Consider the following 22,762-nt stretch of genomic DNA (forward strand, 5'->3'; position numbering starts at 1 on the left):
CAATGGAGAAGCCCAGCATCAGGGCAGCGGTGGGCGGTACTTCAATGGAGAAGCCCAGCATCAGGGCAGCGGTGAGTGGTACTTCAATGGAGAAGCCCAATATCAGGGCAGCGGTAGGTGGTACTTCAATGGAGAAGCCCAGCTTCAGGGCAGCGGTGGGCGGTACTTCAATGGAGAAGCCCAGCTTCAGGGCAGCGGTGGGCGGCGCTTGCAACATCCTTCACCAGCACCATAGTTCTAGCGCATGTATTCTTCTTTGACCTCCTTATTCAAAGCCCAGCTTTCACCTACATGTGAAGTCATTGAAAATTCCATGGCATGAGTACCGTGCACCCTCGGCCTCAAAGTAGCACCCTTGCTTTTCAAGGAAGGCTAGCGCAGATTTACACAATGCGATGTGTAGTTTGATCTCTACACTGCTGCTTCCATGAGCATTGGTGTGGAGCTAAGCAAGATGAAATCCTTGACAACCTCAATCTTTTCTCCACTGACCATCATGTTGTAAGGAAAATCATAACAGGGAATTTTAATCTTTGGGAAAGAAACCCCAAGCACTGCCATCCCGCATGTACTTCCTCATTCCTAGAAAGTGACCATCCCCTGATGCTCTTCCGAACAACCGCTTCTGCACTAGGAATCCCTGCCGATGCCACTTCTGTGACCTTACTCATGCAGATAAATGGAAAAGCTACGCTCACCCAACGTTCAGGTGCAGATCTTCCAGAACTCCAATTCCTCTGGGTCGCCAGCCAATAAACTGTCCCTCTTTCAAGTTTTCCAAGAGTGCCACCTGACCGTGATTTTGCTGTGACAATGTTAATTGTTAGTCCAGTGGTGAGGATTTGGGTTTTCTTGGTATTGAATTGTAATCCACGCTGAAAGCTGCAAACCTTGATGTTCATCAGCAAATGTTCAAGTCCTCATCACTTTCAGCAAGTGAAACTTCCTCTCTCTACACTGTAGCTATTTGCAAATCATGAGATCAGAACTTAACTTTTAATATGCCACAAAAGATAAGATTATATATTATACACATAAAAGTCTAAATTATTAAAGCAAATGCTATTTTATGAAGCTAAAAATAGTACTGAGAGACAGAAGATAGAGGACAAAAAGGGAAAGAGACCAGATGGCAGAAAATATTGGGAGTGGCAGGACATATGGAAGGGTGACCTCAAAAGCCTAGGATAATCTCATTGTAAGCCTGCAAGCATCAGACCCCTAGGCTGATTCTAAACTCCAAGGACATCAAACCCAAAACTCTTTGTTGACCATTACAGGGATACTTCCTTTTCCATGTCCAGGCAAAACCCATCCCAGGAGAGAGTATAATCAAGATTATTAGTAGACTTAAGAAATAAGACCAGTCCTGGGATCGTTCTGTTCATAACCTGTGGGAAACTGAGAACCAAGAAGAGACTGCGTGTGGGCAAAGTCTATGCTCATCAGGAAGAACCTAAGAAGCAGACTCTGGGGGAGGAAGACCTTTATGTTTGTTAGTTGGAGATTAATCCCAGTCACATTCTCCTAACTAAAAACCAGGCCTACAATCTCCCCACAAAATAGTGCTGCTCCTCTGACCCTTCTTACAAGCAAGCACATGGTTACTTACTGTACAGTTGAAGGTTATCTGCCTGAAGGTTGTCTGCAGTGGAGAGCAACCAAACCCTATTGTCTGCCCCACACTAGCTGCAGCCAAATCCCTTCTGATACGGATCACCAATTGTTCCCATGGAGAGAGCTCAGACATGGCCAAGGTTAAGCCTCCATCAAAATTCTGGAACATGCCCACCTTGTTGTGTACCTGCCTTCCTGTCACATGTATGCCTCTAGTACCTCCCCTTTCTATGATGTGCATGCCTCTGTTTATATGAGCCTGTTAGAGAGTACATTCTCTCCCACTCTGGTTCCAGACTCAATGGAAGAAGTGAGCCTTTGCATGCCTTGTCTTATCTCTCTTAAATTTTCCCTTTCAATTACACCACTGCTCCTTGGGACCCATTCAGTTGTAAGACTACCCCTAACAATAGCCCAGAGTTGCGGATAGGCCAAGTATTCTACACCTGATAAACACCCCTAGACACAGTTCACTCAGCAGCGCTCACTGCTTCCTCAGGTACATTTATTTCTTTTCCAAATAAGCTCTGCTTTTAGCTTGCTGTTTTGTGGTCCATGAGTCCATTCTTTGTTCTGAAAACCAAAAGTCCCTGGACATACCAGAGCAGTTGCAACAGTATTTCAAACTTTAAATGGGTATCACTTGGATGTCAGTCCCCAGAGTGATGTGAATCATTATTTTGGGGAAAACTTGTAAGAAGCACCCAGATTCTACAGATACACTAGGGAGATCTACCCTTTAACACAGAAGAGCAAAGAAGGAGGTATGCCAAGGGCGGGGGTGGGTGGGGTGGGGGAGCCAGGGGGAGGGGGAGAAGTGGAATGGGTTACCTAAAGGCATTACAATTCCTTCTTTTTCAGAAGACAACTGCATTAGGATTCTGAAACACAACAGAATATCATTAAAATGCCACCACTCAGCATTTATAGAGGTCTAAATATAGGCATGTACATATGTAAACAAACATATTTATATATGAGGATGGGGAAATAGATCTATGTGCATATATTTATAGGTTTAGTATTATCGTAGCAGATGGACATTGGGCCTCCACTTAAGTACTCCCCCAATGCAAGAATACTTTGTTTTGTTAAACTGGCATCCCATGATGCTCACCTACCTGATACGATTGCTGAAGACAAAGCAGGTGCATAAGCAATTGTGAAGAAAGCTGATGGAGCCTGACTATCAAAAAATACAGCATCTGGGGTCTTAAAGGATTGAAGGTAAACAAGGGGCCATCTAGCTCAGAAGTAACAAAGCCCACATGGACAAAGCACACCAGCCTGTGTGATCACGAGGCATCGAAGGGATCTGGTAGCAGGCATCAAAGAACAAAAAATAAAATCATTGGGAATGAGGGGAGTGCAGATTGGGGACCCAAGTCACATCTGTAGTCAACTGGGCATCCCCTTACAGAAGGGTCGTAGGGAGATGAGCCAGTCAGGGAGCAGTGTAGCACTGATGAAACACACAACTTTCCTCTAGTTCCTAAATGCTTCCTCCCCACCCACTATCATGATCCCAATTCTACCTTACAAATTTAGCTAGACCAGATAACGTACACTGGTACAGATAGCAACTGGAAACATAGGGAATCCAGGATGGATGGTCCCTTCAGGACCAGTGGTGAGAGAGGTGATACAGGGATGATAGAGGGAGGGGAGGGTAGAGAGGGGGAACTGATTCTAAGGATCTACATATAACCTCCTCCCTGGGTGATGGACAACAGAAAAGTAGGTGAAGGGAGATGTCGGACAGTGTAAGATATGACAAAATAATAACATAAATTATCAAGGGTTCATGAGGAAGTGGGGAGCGGGAAAATGAGGAGCTGATGCCAGGGACTTACATGGAGAGCACATGTTTTGAGAATGAGCATAACAAATGTACAAATGTGCTTTATACAACTGATGTATGTGTGATGATGACTTGTATGAGCCCCCAATAAAATGATTTTTTTAATGTCATCACTCCATGTGATTACTGTGACTGGACTTTGTTTCTGTCCTTTTACCAAGCAAAATGCTATCCACACATTCCTCTAAACAATGGATTTATTGCTTTGTTTTTTAAATCTAATTTCTAACTCTCTATGGAACCATATCGCTTTGTGGCAAATTTAAACTGGCACCTGCAGGAATTTTCTTCAAGGATCATTCAACTGTGATAATGAATCTAAAATATATTCTGTCACAGTTTGTTTTTGCTGCTGTTTCACAGGTTTACACAGGCTGTATCCCCAAGTGAACATTCCTAAAACTTAGTGGAAATATGAGAAGTCTTCAAATAGTTCATGGAAAATGCGTATTTTGGGGAAAATATGTGTAGATTTAAATTTCCTTTGTTTTTTATGAAAATAAAACTTATATTACCTTTTTATAGCATGGCTTAATGGGTACTAGCTTGGTACATTAGGTATTAAGAAAGATAAGACATCAGTTTGAAAAGTATCCCTGTCAGTATAAAATGAATTCTGCTCAAATTGAAACGAGAACAAATGTCAAATTTATGGTAAAACTTAAGTGAAAGAACAGTGAAACCACTAAAGTGTTCCCAAAAGTTTATGGGGACAATGTCCTCAAATAAGCCAGTAATCCACAATTGGCTATATCATTTTGAGAAGTACATGACAATGATAAAGATGAAGTCTGCTGAGGAAGCCCATCCCCACCAATTTGAGAGGAACAGTCTTGTTTGTGAACTAACTGAAGTGAGCCAACGACTAATAGCGATAACAACAGCCTAAATGGTAGATCTCTCAGTTGGTTGAGCTTACACAATTCTGACTGCACATTCAAAATAGAACACATCCTTAAAAATTCCTTAAAGAACACTCACTTTCTTCAGTTAGTGATGTAAGAAGATTGTACTGATGTGATTGAGTTCTTAGGACACACAGTTCTTACAGGTTGACTAAACGGCCAGGATCATAGCTTTAAAAAGTGTCTTCCCGTGGAGTTTATATTGACAGTGCATATTTTTATCCTTTAACTCCATTTTCCCAGGAACTCTTTCAAGTTCCCTCATATAGGCTTATTCTGCAGGCCCACAGGAGCGTGATCATCCCCTAACTTAGTCAAAAGGGTTCTCAGGTTAGTTGCTGGATCCTTCTGAAGAAAGAAAGAAAGAAAGAAAGAAAGAAAGAAAGAAAGAAAGAAAGAAAGAGAGAGAGAGAAAGAGAGAAAGAAAGAGAGAGAGAGAGAAAAGAAAGAAAGAAAGAAAAAAACAATAATGAGTTTATCATCCTAAACAGGATGTCTTTATTCAGGTCCCAGTTCACGAAGATAATTCCATTCTTCGTGCTTTCTCAAGCGACAGGCTAGAGCAAACTTACAGGAGTCCGGCATCTTGTCCAATTAGTAACATCTTTTTGTTTTTGACTCAATGGCTGTATCTGTCATTCAAAATGGCACCAGGAGCACAATGATTATGTTCACATAGTTGTCCTGAGTGCTAACTCTGGACACAGTGTTGGATACAGCTCTACCCCCCAAAAGGACCTGCTATAGATATAGGTATCGTTTCAGCTGACTAAATATGTAAGGGTGCATCGCGTGCCTTACTAGAAGACCCTAGTGAGTACCAAGAGGAGGACCTTCTCATTAAAAAGTGCTCTAAAAACATTGATGCTGAACCCAAAATCTACCAGAACTGAAAGCGGTATCATTATTTAAAGTTGTCTGTGTACATTTTTTTTTAATCACATAATCTGACAACAGGTCATTAGTTTTGTCAAAGAAGAAAACCTCACACTCCATTGGGAGTGACATGAAAGGGATTTTATTGAGGGATAGTACAGCTGGATTTGGGCGGTGCTAAGTAAAGCACAAAGGGCTCCACTGTCTCTGTGAGTTAGAAGCTTCTATTCATAGGGAACAAAGGAAAGGCAGGGGGTTAATGATTGGTTCCACTTTAGCTTCAAATGCAAAGGACAGTGAGTTTAGTTCCCTAGTCCAGCGGTGCCAGCGGGTTCTGTTCTACACATTCTTCCCAGGAACAAACTGTTTATAATCCAGCCATTTTGCTTCCTGAGATAAGTGCCTCCAGGTTTGAAATTTTCTATCTGCAGTTCATCCATGTGAACCCTTTTGATAATGAAACTGAAGTTATAGGTCTTCCAATAAATTGCATTAGATTAGAACTAGGTTCTTTCTCCACTAAAAATGCTTTTTATCTATAACATCTACTACTATTATAATTTCTTTATAAAATGTAGATTAATCATATCACATAAAATGATAAAATACATTGTGTATTTCACAAAATGATCCTAACATACAGGTATCATTTTTTCTCAGTTAAAAGATGTATAAATAGAAGCACAGAGTGGTTAAGAAGATGGCAGGGGTCAACTCACTCCCATCAAGTGATCCCAATTCATAGTAGACCCCTTAGGACCGAATAAAACTAGTCCCATTGGTCTCTGAGACTGGAAATCCTTATGAGTGTTGACAGTCTCATCTTTCCTCCACCGAGTAGTTGGCAGGTTTGAGTCAAGACCTTGTGGTTAGCAGCCCAAAGCTCAGCCCACTGTGCCACTAGGGTTCCTTGAAGCCAGTTCCTTGAGTATATTGCACGTAGGCAACAACTGCCCCAATTCAGATTTTAAAAATGTAAGGGATTGAAAAGGAAAGACCAGGTACAATATTACAAAGCATTGATAAGGCTGGTAATCCTAAGCCTCTGCCATTATTATTCCATGTCGATGTTTCAGAAAAAAAGGGGAGATACTATTATATTGTATAGATTCATGAATCTGGTGTCAAAACCTTTTGTAATCTCTGCCAAACCTAATTTTTTAACACAGTTCTCACAAACTATTGCTTTCTTCTGCGGTCCCCACGCACACCAGGTTCCCGATGCAAGTTTTTACTCTTCCTCCCTCCGGAAATGTCCTCAGCATCTTTTTTTCACCTGGCTGGATTGTAACCCATACCTAAAATGTCATCTCCATAAGGAAGCCATCTCTGATGGTCTGGAATGATCTTATTCTCTTTCATAGCTATGTAGTTCATCTGGTGAGGTACAGGCAAGTCAGATTCATAGGAGAGTCCATGAGTGTCAGAAGAGAACTGTGCTCTGTCAGGCTTTCAACAGATCAATTGTCCTTTCTTGAGATGCCTCTGGTTTGACTCCAACCTCTAACCTTTGCTAGGTAGCAGTGGTGCATGTCAGCTGTTTGCAACACCCAAGGACTCCTTGTACTTCATCAAACAGTACCCTGGAAGAACCATCCCTGAAATAGCAAGGTTTCAGGCAGGAGGGCTCTTCTCTGATTTTAGGTATATTATCTAACAATGGGGGTATATCATTTAACACTCCTTTTGTGCAAAATGAAGGCTTTATAGGTACGTGAACTTTGAGGTCACTTACTATGATTCATTCAACTAATAAATAATGAGAACCTTCCCATGCTAAACGTTATCCTGCATGCAGAAAATACAGTGGTAAGGGTCGCAAAGTATGTGTTTTTATCTATCTGCCTCCATTTGTAGAGGAAATCCTGAGGAAATTTTAACTGTTGGAAGAGAAACCCAACACACTGCCTCACTGTACTCACTCATTCTAGGAATGTGCCCATCCCCCGACCATGCTCTCTTCTTCACTAACACATATGTCTGCACAGGAATCCCTGCCTATTCCAATTCTGTGGCCCTCCTCGTGCAGATAAGTATAAAACTACTTCCACAGTCCGGCCGTTCAGGGCCCTAACCTTCTGGAACACTAGTTCCTCTGGGTCTCTAGCTAATCCATTTTCCCTCTTTCAAGTTCTCTAAGAATACCACTGGGTCTTTCTGGAGTCATTGTTTTGCTCTTACACGCCTATCTTATCTACCTACCTACCTGGCATGTAACTCGTATTGTCCATCATCCTTTACACTAGTAGCTGTGCATCGCTCAGCTGGCTTCAAAATTACCTGAGCACTTGTTTAAAAAAAAGGTCTCTAGCCCCACAGCCACCAGAAAGGTCAGATTCAGGAGCTTTCGTGTAGAGATCAGACTCATTTGTCAGTAATTCCCCAGTGATCCTATGTATCTGCAGCGGATCAGCTTGCCCTAGCCATCAGCATCAAAGAAGAATGCATGCATTCACAACCAAAGAAAGAATGGAGGGTACTAAAATTAGTTATTTTGAGGAAAATGAAGGAAAAACACTTGAGGTTTGGATCAGTGCTTATCAAAGAGTAGTTCCAGGTTCTGATGGATTAGCACCACCTAAAAACTTGCTAGAAATGCAAATTTCCCTGCCCCACTTCACACCTCCTAAATCTAAAATTGGGGCAAAAGAGAGTGAGGCCCAGCAATCTGACTGAACCAATCTTGGCTCCAAGTGACTCTCACAGAAGGGACAGTGTTAGAACTTCTTGTTTAGTGACTATCAGTCCCAGCAGTTAAAAACAAAATCAAACACCCCCTCCTCGCTGTCAGACTACTTAAAGTATGCACCCTTCGATCAACCATACTATTCTGACAAAATTCTTACCATTCTTGTGACTCATGTTTAGTGCACATCAATCACACACACGATGTCTAAATTCTCTTTGATAGACTGTGTGTACAAGCAACAGCTTCTCTTGAAAAGGTACATATGGACTCTTCAAAGATAGAACGTTGTCTTCTCTCTTCCCTTTCCTCCCTCTCCTCTGCAATAAACACCCACACACATTTCACACACCCCAAAACAAATAAAAAATAAACAAAATTGTCAACACATCATTAGCAGTTTGACATTCTGTAGCTTGGAAAGAAGAGGTAGGCATTTTAGGTGACCTTGTTGCAGGGAGGGGAGGGGAGGGAAGAGGAGGAGAGGGGAGGGGAGGGAAGAAGAGGGGAGGGGAGGGAAGGGCAGGGGAAGGGAGAGGAGAGGAGAGGAGAGGAGGGGAGGAGGGGAGAGGAGAGGAGAGGAGAGGAGAGGAGAGGAGAGGAAAGTCCTGAGGAGGGTAAGCTTTGGGAGTGGTGGCGGGATACCTCAACAGCCTGAGACAATCTCATCTTACACCTGCGGGCATCAGCCCCTTAGGCTGATTCTAAACCTCAAGGACATCATATCCAAGACACTTTGTTGACCAATGCATGTGCAATTCCCTGTCCATGCCCAGGCAAGACCCAGCCTTAGGGAGAGCATGACCCGCTTTCTGATTGGGCCTGAGACATAAAACCAGTCCCAGGATTGGTCCATTAGTAACCTGGAGATACAGACAGTACCAAGTACCGCATAGCTGATAAAAATCCCTAGACACAGATCATTCAGCAGCAACACACTCAAGTCCCCACCTGCTGCTTTGTGTGCTTTTCTTTTCTTACCAAATAAACTTCACCCGCTTGCCCTTTCATGGTCCAGGAGGGCATTCTGCCCTTCCAGAGACCAAGGACCCCTGGACACATCAGAGCAGTTGCAACACTGGTGACGTACATTGCCCTGGGTCTTGGAAGGATAGCTATATCCAATCCTGTTTTAGAAACCTATTTTCTTTTTGTTGACAAGTTAAAGACTACTAAGAACAATAAGAGGGCCTTTGTGGGTCAAGGGTGGATTTTTCTTATTTGTGGTTAAACCATCAAACTCATCATCTATTCAGATGTGTAATACAATTTCATAATTCCCCCGAAAGGCATAATGAGAATAAAATATTTCATGGCCAAGGAGTCACTTTGCAGAAACAAAAAAATGCAACCAACATAGGTAATTAAAAAATTGTATCTATATTCAAAAGGCCAAATGAAGAGTAATTTTACTATCAAATTTGCATTTCACTTAACACAATATATCATATATTATTTCAACAAATACACAATATAGCACTACCAGTGAGATTATTTTTACATTTTTTTGTACTTAGTCTTCAAAATCTTACATATGATTTTTAAAAATTTCAAAATTAAACTCACTAGCCCCACAAGTTTTTTAGATTGTAAATCTTTATTGGCGTTGAAAGCTTTATCTTTCTCCCTTGGATAAGCTAGCAGTTTTGAACCGCTGATCTTGTAGTTAGCTGTCCAACTAGTAACTAGGATACCATCAGGGCTCTTTTTGGGATAAACAAAACCACCATCCAAACCCTCTCGTTGCCATTGAGTTGATCCCCACTCATAATGACCCTAAAAGGGCAGGATAGAACCCAAGTCTTTACTGGAGTAGAAAGCCTAGTCTTTCTCCCATTTTAGATCAGAAGGCCGATGCCTTATGACACCAGGGCTTCTTTTACGTGGGTAGCACATCTCTATTACAATGCCAACTGTCCTTTGGAAATCCTTGATTCGTACTTAGATCTAATTTCTCCATGCTACAGTATTCAAACACTCACTCAGATACAGCGGGTAAACAGAGTTAACCTGCTGTTAACCAATGCTGGAAATGTGATATGGTTTGAGATCCACTTGCCCAAGTCCCTACTTGCAGTAAAATTCTATTTTAAACTTAAGAATGTTCTAATTCAGCAAGTTCAGAGGAACAAGACCTTTTTCGGGCAAGCAAGGCCATTTAGATAAGCAACCGAGCCTGAGCCCTTGGAGGAGTGGCAGGATGCCTCCCATTTTCGTGAACCATGCTCTTGTGCTGAAGCAACGCATCTGCTAGACATTTCCTCAACTTGCCACATGGTATACTTCTCACTCAATCTCTGAATAAATTTTGGGAGCTTTCACCCCCATTGCTTCTTTCCTTTTCTTTTACAAATAAACTCAAAGCCACCTGGTCTCTGTATTTGGCTAAAACAGTGAGGGCCATATGGTCCTTTTCAGTGGCATCAACTCCAAATATGTTTAAAAGTTTTCCAATAGCCAACTGAAGGGAGAATATGTGTTTACATTAAACACATAAAATGCAAAACTTTAATTCCTCACTCACAATAGCCACATTTCAAATAACCAATATGCTAATATGGTTATATGCTAATATGGTTAATCGTGTCTATACGGGACAACACAACTCATGAGCAATGCCAACCTCTTGCCTTAGCCCATTTGCTTAATTCTCTCCAAGTTTTCAGTTTAACCTTTTCCAAGGTCAGTTTTCTCATCTAGAAAATGGGGTTAAACTTCACATTCAATTATATTTAAACTTCTGTCTACAAAACTAACCCCCAAACCCAGACCTACAAGTTGATTGTGATTTATGGGCACCCTACCAGAAAAGTCAGCCACCTTAGGTTCTCAAGGCTGAAAATCTTGGTAGAAGCCTCTGGTGTTGGTTCATTAAAACCCCAGCCCTTTGGGTTAGCAGACACACACCTAACACCAGCAATCCTTTACACAAATCAACTGCCTACAAAATTAGGCAGTTGCTTTCCTTTCATGGGAGAGGTGGTGAACACATTGTCTCACGGTTTAATAAACACATTAGAACCAATCTAAATTTGAAATACCTATCTATAAGAGAATGGTTAATTATTCAATACATTGCAGCCATAAAATGCCACGAATTTACACACACACACACACACACACACAGAAACACGTGTGAGCTTAAAAAAAGTTGGTGGGGAAAATGGTGTTTAAAGATAATGGAGTTTTTCCACGGATATTTTGAAATACGGACTATGAAGCCTACCCGATGGGGGAGGGAAGAGCTACGGGATCAGCCAGTTACTGAGCAGTTATGCCCACCCCCCCAAACTATTTCGAAATTTCAGGCGCAAATCTCAAATGTGCTTTGCAACGACTCCTTTCCAAGTGTAAGTGCGGAGCGTGATTCTGAAATGTAACAGAATACCCTGCAGCGAGGAGACAGGGTTTTCGGAAACTGTATCCAAAGGAAAGACGGGCGGCCGTCAGCAGTTTCGGTTAGCGGTCCGCGGCCGGGGGAACGCAGGGAAAACCGCCTTGACGTCACGGGGGACGGTATCCCGGGGCCCCCAGAGCAAGCTCGGCGTCCATCTTTACTGCGGTCAACAAACGCCCAGAAGCGGGGCTCCTGGGAAACGACACCGACTTAGAGATAGGATGGAGGCCCTCCTTCCGGCAGGCAGCCACCCCCGGCGGCCGGAAGACGTTCGCTGGCACGCCGCACCGCAGCTTCCGCCGACCGACGGAACGCCGTAACCCCGCGCGACGTTTCCGCACGGAGTTCGGGACCGGCTTCCGTTGTTTGCCGGAAGTGAGTCGCAGGAGCACGACCCGGAGAGGCATCGGCTCTCTGAAGGAGTCGCCCGAATCATGTCGAGTCTGGCGGTGAGAGACCCGGCCATGGATCGGTCGCTGCGTTCCGTGTTCGTGGGGAACATTCCGTACGAGGCCACGGAGGAGCAGCTGAAGGACATTTTCTCGGAGGTCGGTTCTGTGGTCAGTTTCCGGCTGGTGTACGACCGAGAGACGGGGAAACCCAAGGGTTATGGCTTCTGCGAGTATCAGGACCAGGAGACGGCGCTCAGTGCCATGCGGAACCTCAACGGGCGGGAGTTCAGCGGGAGAGCGCTGCGGGTGGACAATGCTGCCAGTGAGAAAAACAAGGAGGAGCTGAAGAGCCTAGGGCCTGCCGCGCCCATCGTGGACTCACCCTACGGGGACCCTATCGATCCAGAAGATGCCCCCGAGTCCATCACCAGAGCCGTCGCCAGCCTCCCGCCCGAGCAGATGTTTGAGTTGATGAAGCAGATGAAACTCTGTGTACAAAACAGTCACCAGGAAGCGCGAAACATGCTTCTGCAGAACCCGCAACTGGCATATGCACTGTTGCAGGCCCAAGTAGTGATGAGAATTATGGATCCTGAGATTGCTCTGAAAATTCTGCATCGAAAGATCCACGTCACACCTCTCATCCCAGGCAAATCGCAGTCTGTCCCTGCCGCTGGCCCTGGTACTGGGCCTGGCCCTGGCCCTGGTCCAGGCCTCTGCCCAGGGCCTAATGTGCTGCTGAACCAGCAGAATCCTCCAGCCGCTCCACCTCAGCATTTGGCTAGAAGACCTGTGAAAGACATACCTCCGCTGATGCAGACTCCTATCCAGAGCGGCCTGCCAGCCCCAGGCCCAATCCCAGCGCCCATTCCTGGACCTGGTCCTGGCTCCTTACCTCCTGGAGGAGGAATGCAACCTCCAGTTGGAATGCCAGGAGTTGGCCCAGTGCCTTTAGAGCGGGGACAAGTGCAAATGACAGATCCCAGAGCTCCAATACCTCGTGGACCCATGGCTGCGGGTGGCATACCACCTAGAGGACTTCTAGGAGATGCTCCAAATGACCCACGTGGAGGGACTTTGCTTTCAGTCACTGGAGAAGTGGAGCCTAGAGGCTACCTGGGCCCAGCCCATCAGGGTCCTCCCATGCACCATGCTGCTGGTCATGACAGCCGGGCCCCTTCCTCACATGAGATGCGTGGCGGGCCAATAGCAGACCCCAGAATGCTAATTGGAGAGCCCAGAGGACCCATGATAGATCAAAGGGGACTCCCCATGGATGGCAGAGGTGGCAGAGACTCTCGAGGGATGGAGACTCGAGCCATGGAAACTGAGGTCCTAGAAGCACGAGTCATGGAGAGAAGAGGAATGGAGACCTGCGCAATGGAAGCTCGGGGCATGGATGCAAGAGGAATGGAGATACGGGGCCCTGGCCCCAGTTCTAGAGGCCCAATGACCAGTGGACTGCCTGGGCCTGGTCCCATTAATATGGGGGCAGGTGGGCCTCAGGGGCCTAGACAGGTCCCAAACATTCCAGGGGTAGGAAATCCTGGAGCAGGCATGCAGGGAGCAGGCATGCAAGGAGGTGGTTTGCAGGGAGCAGGCATGCAAGGGGCAGGAATGCAAGGAGGCATGCAGGGGGCAGGCATGCAGGGAGGAGGCATGCAAGGAGGAGGCTTGCAGGGAGCAGGCATGCAAGGAGGAGGCTTGCAGGGAGCAGGCATGCAGGGAGCAGGAATGCAAGGAGGAGGCTTGCAGGGAGCAGGCATTCAGGGAGCAGGCATGCAAGGAGGAGGCTTGCAGGGAGCAGGCATGCAAGGAGGAGGCATGCAGGCGGCAGGCATGCAGGGGGCAGGCATACAAGGAGGGGGCAAACAAGGTGGAGGCCAACCCAGCAGTTTTAGCCCTGGGCAGAGTCAAGTAACTCCACAGGATCAAGAAAAAGCAGCTTTGATCATGCAGGTTCTTCAGCTGACTGCAGATCAGATAGCCATGCTGCCCCCAGAGCAAAGGCAGAGTATCCTCATTTTAAAGGAGCAAATCCAGAAATCCACTGGAGCTACTTGATTTTAGAAAATAACTTGTCAGTAGTCTCAAAGATCATTTTGTAGCATCAAGTGTGGGTGTCAACAGATGACTTGTGCATACCTACACTGAAATGATAAAAGTCTCCCTAGAGACTAATCGCTTTTCTTGTCTATTTCTACTTTGCTTATTAAAATTTAATTGAGGGATAAGAGGGTAAGGGGACAATTCTGTTCACTTTAAGTCAACATAAATATAAAAACAACAAATAACGTATCCAGTAAGATAAAGAATGTACAGGAGTATGAAAAGAGTCAACGATATGTTAACTACATTTTACAGTATAAATACACAAAATACTAAATGGTGGCCTGTTAACGTGTACATTTGCTAAGATAGTTTAAGATGTTTCTGATTGTGTAGTTAGAGAAAGCCTGGTAAGGCAGTGATGAAAGTGCCAGGCTGTTACCTGAAATGTTAAAGGTTCACATCCTTCGGCTACTCCGTGGGAGAAAGATTTGGCAGTCTGCCTCCATCACAATCGAAAGCCTTGGAAATCCTGTGGGGCAGTTCCACTCTGCCTTGCTATGGAGTCAGAATCAACTTGATAACAAAGGGTGTGACTTTTGGGTTATAAAGAAACCTCAAAATTATAAGCGATGTAATTTTTTTTTGGTAAACAGTTTAGAATATGAAATCCTATGTTAGGGGTAATTGCTATATTAGGTTAAATGGTTTAGTGCTTTGATTTTGAAATGTTACTGTTAATAGGTTAACTAAACGTGTGGTATCAATATTGTTTTTTTTTCTAAAGTGATGTAACCTGAAACACGAATAAATGCACTAGTTTGAAATTGCTTCGTTTATTCTGTCCATCAGAGATTCACACTGACCCATGGTGGCCCTAAGAAATGACTACGAAATAAGGTACCTAAGAAATAAGGTAGTTTTAAGCAGTTTACTTTGTTATGTGTGCCTGATTAAAGCGATCATTTCTCATTACCTGAATATAAATGAGCGTGGTACTCACATTCTTCCTAAAGTGTCTAGAGAGCAGTGGAACAGCTTTTGAGGCAGAGTTGGGCTTTTCGTGGCAAGTGGAGGTGAAGTTCTCTGTTGTCTGATCGCTCTGGCTAGCCAGATTCCGGAATTAAACATTGAAGTCTCAACATCTAACGTGTGTTTTAGTTGTCTCATTTCCTATTCGCACCATTTTTCCAGAATTGAGGCCGGTGTAGGCAGAGGCAGTTTTTTGGCTTAGAAGTAATCACCTTCCCATGGGAAAACTTAATAAAGTAGGTTTGTCTACCTCACTTCCAGTTCACTTAAATGTCCAGTACTGCAACAAGTGAAGGGCCTTCAAATCATTTTACAGTAAGAATAAACTGGACAGAATATATCTACCACACAATATTGTTTACACTTCCTGGAAGCTTGCATTTTTCCTAATATGATCAGTCAGTAGTTTAAAGGTGGGGGCAAAACACTTAACTCAAATGTCTTAGTAGTTTTCCCCTTGGGCACTGTAAAATAGCTTTAATCAGTGCTCACCCCTCTTACATTCTGTTGATTGGTACCAAAATGTGTCAGGAAGTTGTCTGATATTCCAGCACTTCCAATTTTTCACTGTCTGATACGATACATTCTCATGGAAATTCAAGGCAGAATAGAGTGAGATTGTGCATGATTCAGAGACTCCAGCTGGCAGAGCTGGTTTGTCTTTTGTAGGATGGGTCTTAGGGATATAGGTCCTCATTTCTTAAGCAGGGGTTCTCAAACTTTTTAAATAGGGCCAGTTCACTCCCTCAGACCCGTTGAAGGGCTGGACTATAGTTTTTAAAAAAAACAACACATTCCTGTGCACACTGCTCATATTTTGAAGTGAAGAAACAAACTGGGTGAAAACACCTGGTAGGCTGGATAAATGTCCTCGGCGGGCCACATGTGGCCCGCAGGCCATTGTTTGAGGATGCCTGTGATTTCGGGCATGCCAGTCCTTCCCCACCTGGTGAGGTTAAAGGATAATTAGGTGAGAAAGCCCACAGTGGCAGAGAAACTAGCAGTTAATATATCAGTCTTCTCAAAAGAGTATGTCAGGCTCTCACTACATAAATTCATCAGTTAATTTCTAGACAAGTTTCTCTGGTTGGAGATGTATTTTCTCCTCAGTCTCTTGTCAATAGTGCACTGTCAATGGGGACTAATTACTTTTAAAGAAAGTACTGCTATATTGATTAAAAATATGTTCCAATGCAAATTTGTATACATACAAAACCAAAAGTTCTCTCTCTTGGTTGAAAATTCAGCTTCACAAATACTAGCTAGCATGTTTCTTCATATTTTTTTCTGTCAGTACATAAGACAGTAGAGAGTATGTCTTGCATCCAGAATAACATTTTGGGTATTATTGTTAGAATAACAAACCTGATACTTATTTAAACACTACATAAAAACACCAGCCAACATACATACATTTGAAGAAATGATCGCAAACATTAGAAAGGAGAATCCAAACCACGCCATATTATCTCATCCTGGAAAAACTAGCAGTGATAAACCACAAACACACATACACACACACACACACACACACAACAAACCAGAAAATAACAAATGCATGAGAGTGTGGAGAGACTGGAACTGAGGCAATGCTGGTCAGATTGTAAAATGGCACAGCCACTGTGGAAAAAAATAGGATGTATTCTTAAAATTTGGAGATACCTTATACTCTAGCAATCCTACTTCTAGATAAATATCCTGAAAAAGTAAGCTGTAGCATGAATAGACATATGCACACTCATGTTCATAACAGCCTCATTTCCACTGGTAAAAACGTAAACTAGTGCCCATTAAGGGATCAATAGAGAAACTACAGTACCTACAATGGACTACTGCTAAACCTTAAAGAATAAAGAGAATGAAGAACAGCTCAGTAATGTAGATGAACCTGGAGGGCACGCTGCTGAGTACAATTGAAACAAATCCCACTGGTTGGGAGTCAATTTTGACTTATAGTACTTTCCAGGATGGAGTAGAACTATCAGACTTTCAAGATGAAATCCTGATGGAAACTGACTGCTGCAGCTTCCTTTCATGGAACGGGTGGTGGGTTCAAATCACTGGCCTTACAGTTATCAGCTGAACATGGAACCAGCTGCAGAATACAGTGTGAAACTACCTCTGGGACTGGTCAAGAAAAGGTTTACGATAGAAAAAAACATTGTTTGATAGTTAGCAGTGATCGGCGGGGAAGATGGATAAAATTAGTAACCAGAGAGTGCACATGTATTAACTTGGGTGAAGGGAAAGGCAATATAGAATAATGGGAGGTTAGCATAACACGGCCCAGGCAAAGGAAGACTCTGGAAAGTACGCAGGAGTAAACAGCAACAAGAATAAATAAACATACATAACTCAAAAGTACAGAAGGTAATTGTAGATTTGTATAATTACAATTCTACAAACATAATTTACATACGGGTGCATAAGTTGAACAGGTATGGGATGTGTATGTACGTATAGGTTTGATCAAGGATCTTCCTACATATGGTTTTGTCTGTGTTGCAAATATATCCAAAAATAAAAACTGAAAATAAATACCTGGTGCCACTGAGTTGGTGTTACCTCCTGGTGACCCTACAGGACTGAGTAGAACTGCCTTTGTGGATTCCTAAGGGAGAAAATCTTTAAAGGAGGAGACACAGTCCGATCCTAAGGATTAGTTGGTGGATTAGAACTGCTGACCTTGTGGACTGCAGCCCAATGTGTAACCCACTTCACCACCAGGGCTCCTGATAGCCATGAATATAGTAGAATTTATAGGAGTCAGTGTTATGTAAACCTCTTAGCCTTATCCAAACACTGTAAAGTCCTGAGTAAGTATGCACGGAGGTCAAGCATGTAGGACTGGGAGACACATAAGTCCATTGGCATGCCATCGTTCATGAAGGCCATATTCTATGGAGTACATGGGGACAGTAACAGCTGGGGTCTTAAAAGCTTTGCAAGCAGCCATCTACAATGTAACCATTGGTCTCCCCTATGGAGCGAAGAAAAGTAAAGAAAATCAAAGACTCCATGAAATAAGTCTCAAGGAAAAAGGGTTAGTGAACCTCATCAACAACGGTCTCAACTAGCCAGAGCCTAGACGAACATGAAAGTGCCCGATCTGATCAGGACCCTAATAGAAGGTCCTGGGAACAGTGGGAGAAAATGTTGGAAAACCTTCCAAATCATTAAAAAAGCGCAGCCTTTACTTTAGTTTTTAAATCGTAGATAAAAGAGAACACCTTCAGACCTGAAATGAACTCCCCCACCAGGGATCCCTTTTCTGCTAAACAATAGACAGACATGAAATGAACAATAGCATTCCTGAAAAATGTCTTCTTCAAAAGAATACACCATAAGGGATTAAAAGGGCGACATCTTCCCAAACGCAAAGCTCAGAAGGCAGGAAAGGAGAGCCATGGTAACATTGTAACATGCTGTTACAATTAAGGGACTGACACTAATATCATTCATCAAACCCTGAAAACGATTGGATGGGAAAGTATTTGTTCCGAAAGCATCCATCCATGCCACAACAGCATGTTTAAAACAAAACTTTCATGAATTATTTTTGCAGATGTGCCCAATGCAAGATGCAGTTTAAAATAGGATGCCTTTAATGTAATAATGTGATTGCTTTAAAAAGTGGTTTATTTTCAAGACCCCACTGTCATCCAGTTGATTCCATCTCATAGCTACCCTATCTAGGGGGTTTCGCAGGCTGAAATCCTTCTTCAAGCAGTCTCATCTTTCTCTTATGGAGTGGATGGTGGATTTGAACTTCTGAAGTTGCTGTAAGCAGCCCAGTCTAGCGACAGTACCAAGGGTTAGCTTGGTGTATTAATATTCATGCAATCCTTTAATATTCTGTATCTAACCATTCCTCTTCTTCACACTGCTAAACTAATGTAGTGACACAAGTAAGGAAGATTAAAAACACTCTCAGACACAGGGAAACTCATCATCATTTTCTACCCATAGAAAACATTTCTTATCTTTAGATAGGCCTGTAGCCACAAAAGGGAGGCCTGGGGTACAGTGGGCTTACAAACGGGGTCGCAAATGGTAGCTCAGCACTTGGAAACCACCCGTTGCTCTGTGAGTAAAACACAATGCCTTCTGTTCCCATAAAGATTGATAGCCTTGAAAGCCCGCAGGGGCAGTTGACTCTCAACTATATGGTCGCTATTAGAATTGGCTTGATAACAATGAGGTATATATATATATATATATATATATATATATATATATATATATATATATATATATCCAAAATGATTTCATCTGTTTATATTTGTCAGTCATCAATCAGAGGGGGGGATCTCATCTATTTCAAATAATAGGAATAACAATGTTGAAACGTCTAGAATCACCACTTAACCTTCCTCAATTTTACCAAAGATTCATCTTGTACAAACTTTAAATGTCTTTGGAAACCCACTACTGTCAAGTTCATTCCAACGCCTAGTGTCCTGTGACACAGCAGAGAATTGCCCTGTACCGTTTCCAAGTTGTGTGCATCTTTACAGAGGCAAACAGGGAAAAGAACCCCACACAGTAGCCTGTGGGCCAGTAGAGCCTCCAGAAGTGTCTTCTTTGGCCATCCCAAAGTTGTCCTTTTTTCTTTTATTTGGTGTGCGGTATGTTTTCCATAGCTTCCATGGGCTCCCTCTCTACCTCGAAGCTCATACAGTAGGCACGGTTCATACAATTCCCTGCCAGGTCATGTAACATGTGTAAGTCCTCCTTGAATTCCATGGACATTTTTAGTGCCTAGCAGAGTTGGCAGTTCAAACCTATCAGCTGCTTGAAGGGAGGAAGACGAGGTTTTGCACTCAGGTAAAGATTTACCCTCTCAGAAACCCTACACATGGTTGCGACGAGTCAATCACTTGGATGACAATGGGTTTTACATTTGGTTTAGATACATGCCAAGGGGCAGGGGAGGGGGTGCCTTGTTCAGCAATGGGGTCACAAGTATATTTCTACAAACAAAACAAAATATGTAAAAACAATAACAATAAAGCACGGTGCATTTTATTTCAAGATTTTTCAAGGCAAACACATCCAATCAGTCCACTTGGTCCACACCACTAATGTATTTTCCAATAAATATTAGCAAAAAGTATCTCCGCTTCCCTGCTCAATTCAACCATCTATTTACAAACTGTGGTGTGTGTGTGTGTGTGACATATATATGTTTTGTTACGGTCCCTTGGCAGACAGTATATTCTGACTGCGTGCAGAGTGGGACTGCTCCCCCGGGTGTTCAAGGTAGTGTGTCTCAGGCACAGCACCAGGCTTTTCTCCCAAGAAGACACGGGATGAGTTAGAAGCCCCACCTTTAGGGCTTAACCATTTGCACCATCTAGGGACTCCTGCTCTGGTTTTAGTATCAAAATATTTTTTTCCCCCTTTAAGGGCATTCACCTGGATTATGCTCCAGGGAGGCTGTATCATTGCACTGAGTAGGCTGAATAACTCGAGAAAGGCAGTTGGGAGACATTTGCAGATGAACGGAAGGCAGCTCAAATAGGTAATCACAGAGTGCAGGAGGAATGCGCTCATTCCAGAAAGAAGACGAGGGGCACTATTGAAAGAAAAGCCCGAGGTTCACCATAAAACACGACACAACAAGACCAGGACCAAACTGCAGCACAAATAACAAGCATTGGCATATTTCATGTTGGCCGAGATGTACTGTATTTTGGATTTTAAAAAACGAAAACAAAATTGAGTCTCTGCTTAATCGACTTTGACCGATCCAATAACAAAACCTTTACTTCTGACCTTTCGCCAGATAGGAGAATAAAACACCCAAACACCAAACTCACTGCCAGCCATCCTGTCTATTCCAACTCATGGCCACCCTACAGGACGGGGTAAAACTGTCCCTGCGGGTCCCTGAGTCTGTAACTCTGGGACTAGGAAGCCTTGTCTTTGTCCTGTGGGGCAGCTGGAGGGGTCAAAGTGCTGACCTTGCCATTATCAGCCCAGCGCATCACCACTCCCGAGCATTTACCATCATTTAAATGTATGTTTTGAGTTGCATTTTATTCATTTCCTGTTGCCCTGTGACAACGTAAGCTCCGTCTTTGTTCATCACTGAATATCCAACGCTTCTCAGAGTACCTGACCCAGAGTCCTCTGAAGTAGGTGCTACATGACTGGCAGTCTGATGTTTCTCAACAGTGTGGTACTACTTCAGATTCTTTTTGCCCCTTCTTTGTGCTTTTTACACGGTATCTGCTTTCGCTTTACCTCTCACCCCTGCTCCACTTCTCTCATCTGTACTGTAGACCTCTGAAACCCCTGCGGCACCCGCGTCCCGTGGCCTTCCGCAGGGTAATCTGACAACCCCTCTGCACGTGCTCTGGCATGTTAGTGTCCCAGGGGACCCTCCTCTCCCCTTCGTTTTCATACCTTTCTCGCTTTATTTCCTGCAGTTTCCCCTACATTTTTTCTGTCAACCTGCTAGCATCCACTTTTTGTCATTCTGTTTGAATTCATTACCTCTCCCTGAGAGCAAAATCTTCTTCCTTCCTTCCACTTGAATCATTTTTAGGTAATCCGTGTTTATAATTCCCAAACAGAATGTCTCTAAAAACCCGAGTGGTGGTGTTTGTTTTCTTCTCACTTTATCTTGACCACGTGACAATATAATAATCGAGCAAGCAAATCATATGGTTCCTGTCCATCATTTTTCTCAGGACACTGTATAAACAAATACAGACCCATAGAACTGCTCCGATGGCTTTCCGAGGCTGCAAATCTTTACAAGATAAGAAAGGCAAGTCTCTCTCCCGAGGAGTGGCTGTGGTGTCGAAATGATAATCCTGCTGTTAGTGGCCCAATACGTACTCCGTTATGCCACCAGGGCACCCTTTTTGACTGGATGACAGTAAGTTTTAGGATTAGTATTATGATGACCTTTGCTTTTGTGGTACTGTCAGGCATCCTGGTGGTGTAGTGGGTTTGCAGTAGGATGTGCTGAAACAGATGACTGTGAAGATGTGCAGCCTTGGAAACCTACGGGAGCAAGTCCTCTACTCTGTAAGGTCACTTTTGCTTCAGTTGACTCAGTGACAGGGAGATTTTGTGGGTGGTGGTGGTGGTGGTGCTGTAGATTAGGCGCTGGGTTTCTCACTGGGAGAAAGATGAGGCAGACGCTCTTGAAAGATTTACAGTCTCAGAAACTCTATGGAGGATAAATTCCCAGCTTTATTTGGCGTATAACCCCCCTTTCAGGAAAAGAAAAAAAAAATTACTCAATGCCTCTCTGGCAATGAAAAACTTTTGGAATATCGCCCATAACCCAAGATCAAGTGCAGTCATGTGCTAATGCAGCCACGTTGGGAAACACTTCAGCATGTAGCGTCACAAGGTGTGGGAATCACCAGTGGCTTTGCTTGTTTGTTTGTTTTGGCTTTCCATTGCTTCTCATTCACATCATTGCTTAAAACAGAACAATACTCAGGGAGAACATTTTTTATTAGATAAGCTCAATTGCTGTTTACTTTAAAGATGACTTAATGACATATTGGTCGTTCAGTATTTACATGCTGTTTCCCATCTTCCCCAAGCATTAGATTCAGGAATTTCTTCAACTTAACATTGCTCACCATTATTACAGAAATCTCTGAACTTTCTTGCAGGCAATTTTCAGCTAATGGTGAAAAGAATCTCCCAAGCACTGTAATCTGAGGTTTGGTCAGCCATCTCCCTTCCATCTCCAAAAGTTTACACAGGAAAGACACCAACATGCCTTTCCAGCCTGGGCCTCCCACCTCTCCATGGTGCTGGGTGCTCGGGAAAGGGGGATATGCCTTAGGTGGTTGCTAGTGAGCGTGTGAGCCCAGCGCAGCAGCACCTGGGAGCCTGTTAGAAAGGCAGAATCCCAGGCTCCTCCGGTCCAGACCAGAGTAAATAGAATTAGCATTTTAACAAGATCCCCAGGTG

The 22,762-nt window shown here is 43.6% G+C and overlaps 2 protein-coding genes across 3 annotated transcripts in view; one reads left to right on the top strand and one right to left on the bottom strand.

The window, feature by feature from the left end:
• Window positions 1–22,762, bottom strand: part of PRKG1 (protein kinase cGMP-dependent 1) — a 1,325,949-nt gene that overhangs the window by 556,170 nt on the left and 747,017 nt on the right. The gene's annotated exons all lie outside the window — the stretch shown is intronic.
• On the top strand, window positions 11,688–14,610 carry CSTF2T (cleavage stimulation factor subunit 2 tau variant). Its single transcript, XM_075533930.1, has one exon. The coding sequence runs from the start codon at window positions 11,777–11,779 to the stop codon at window positions 13,796–13,798; it is 2,022 nt and encodes a 673-aa protein (XP_075390045.1). The 5' UTR covers window positions 11,688–11,776; the 3' UTR covers window positions 13,799–14,610.

Source organism: Tenrec ecaudatus, chromosome 16 (genome assembly GCF_050624435.1).
Source record: "Tenrec ecaudatus isolate mTenEca1 chromosome 16, mTenEca1.hap1, whole genome shotgun sequence".
In the NCBI taxonomy this organism is placed as follows: domain Eukaryota; kingdom Metazoa; phylum Chordata; class Mammalia; order Afrosoricida; family Tenrecidae; genus Tenrec; species Tenrec ecaudatus.

Bases quoted from the DNA above. Each gene is read 5' to 3' on its own strand.
- CSTF2T (XM_075533930.1), top strand. From the start codon at position 11,777: ATGTCGAGTCTGGCGGTGAGAGACCCGGCCATGGATCGGTCGCTGCGT.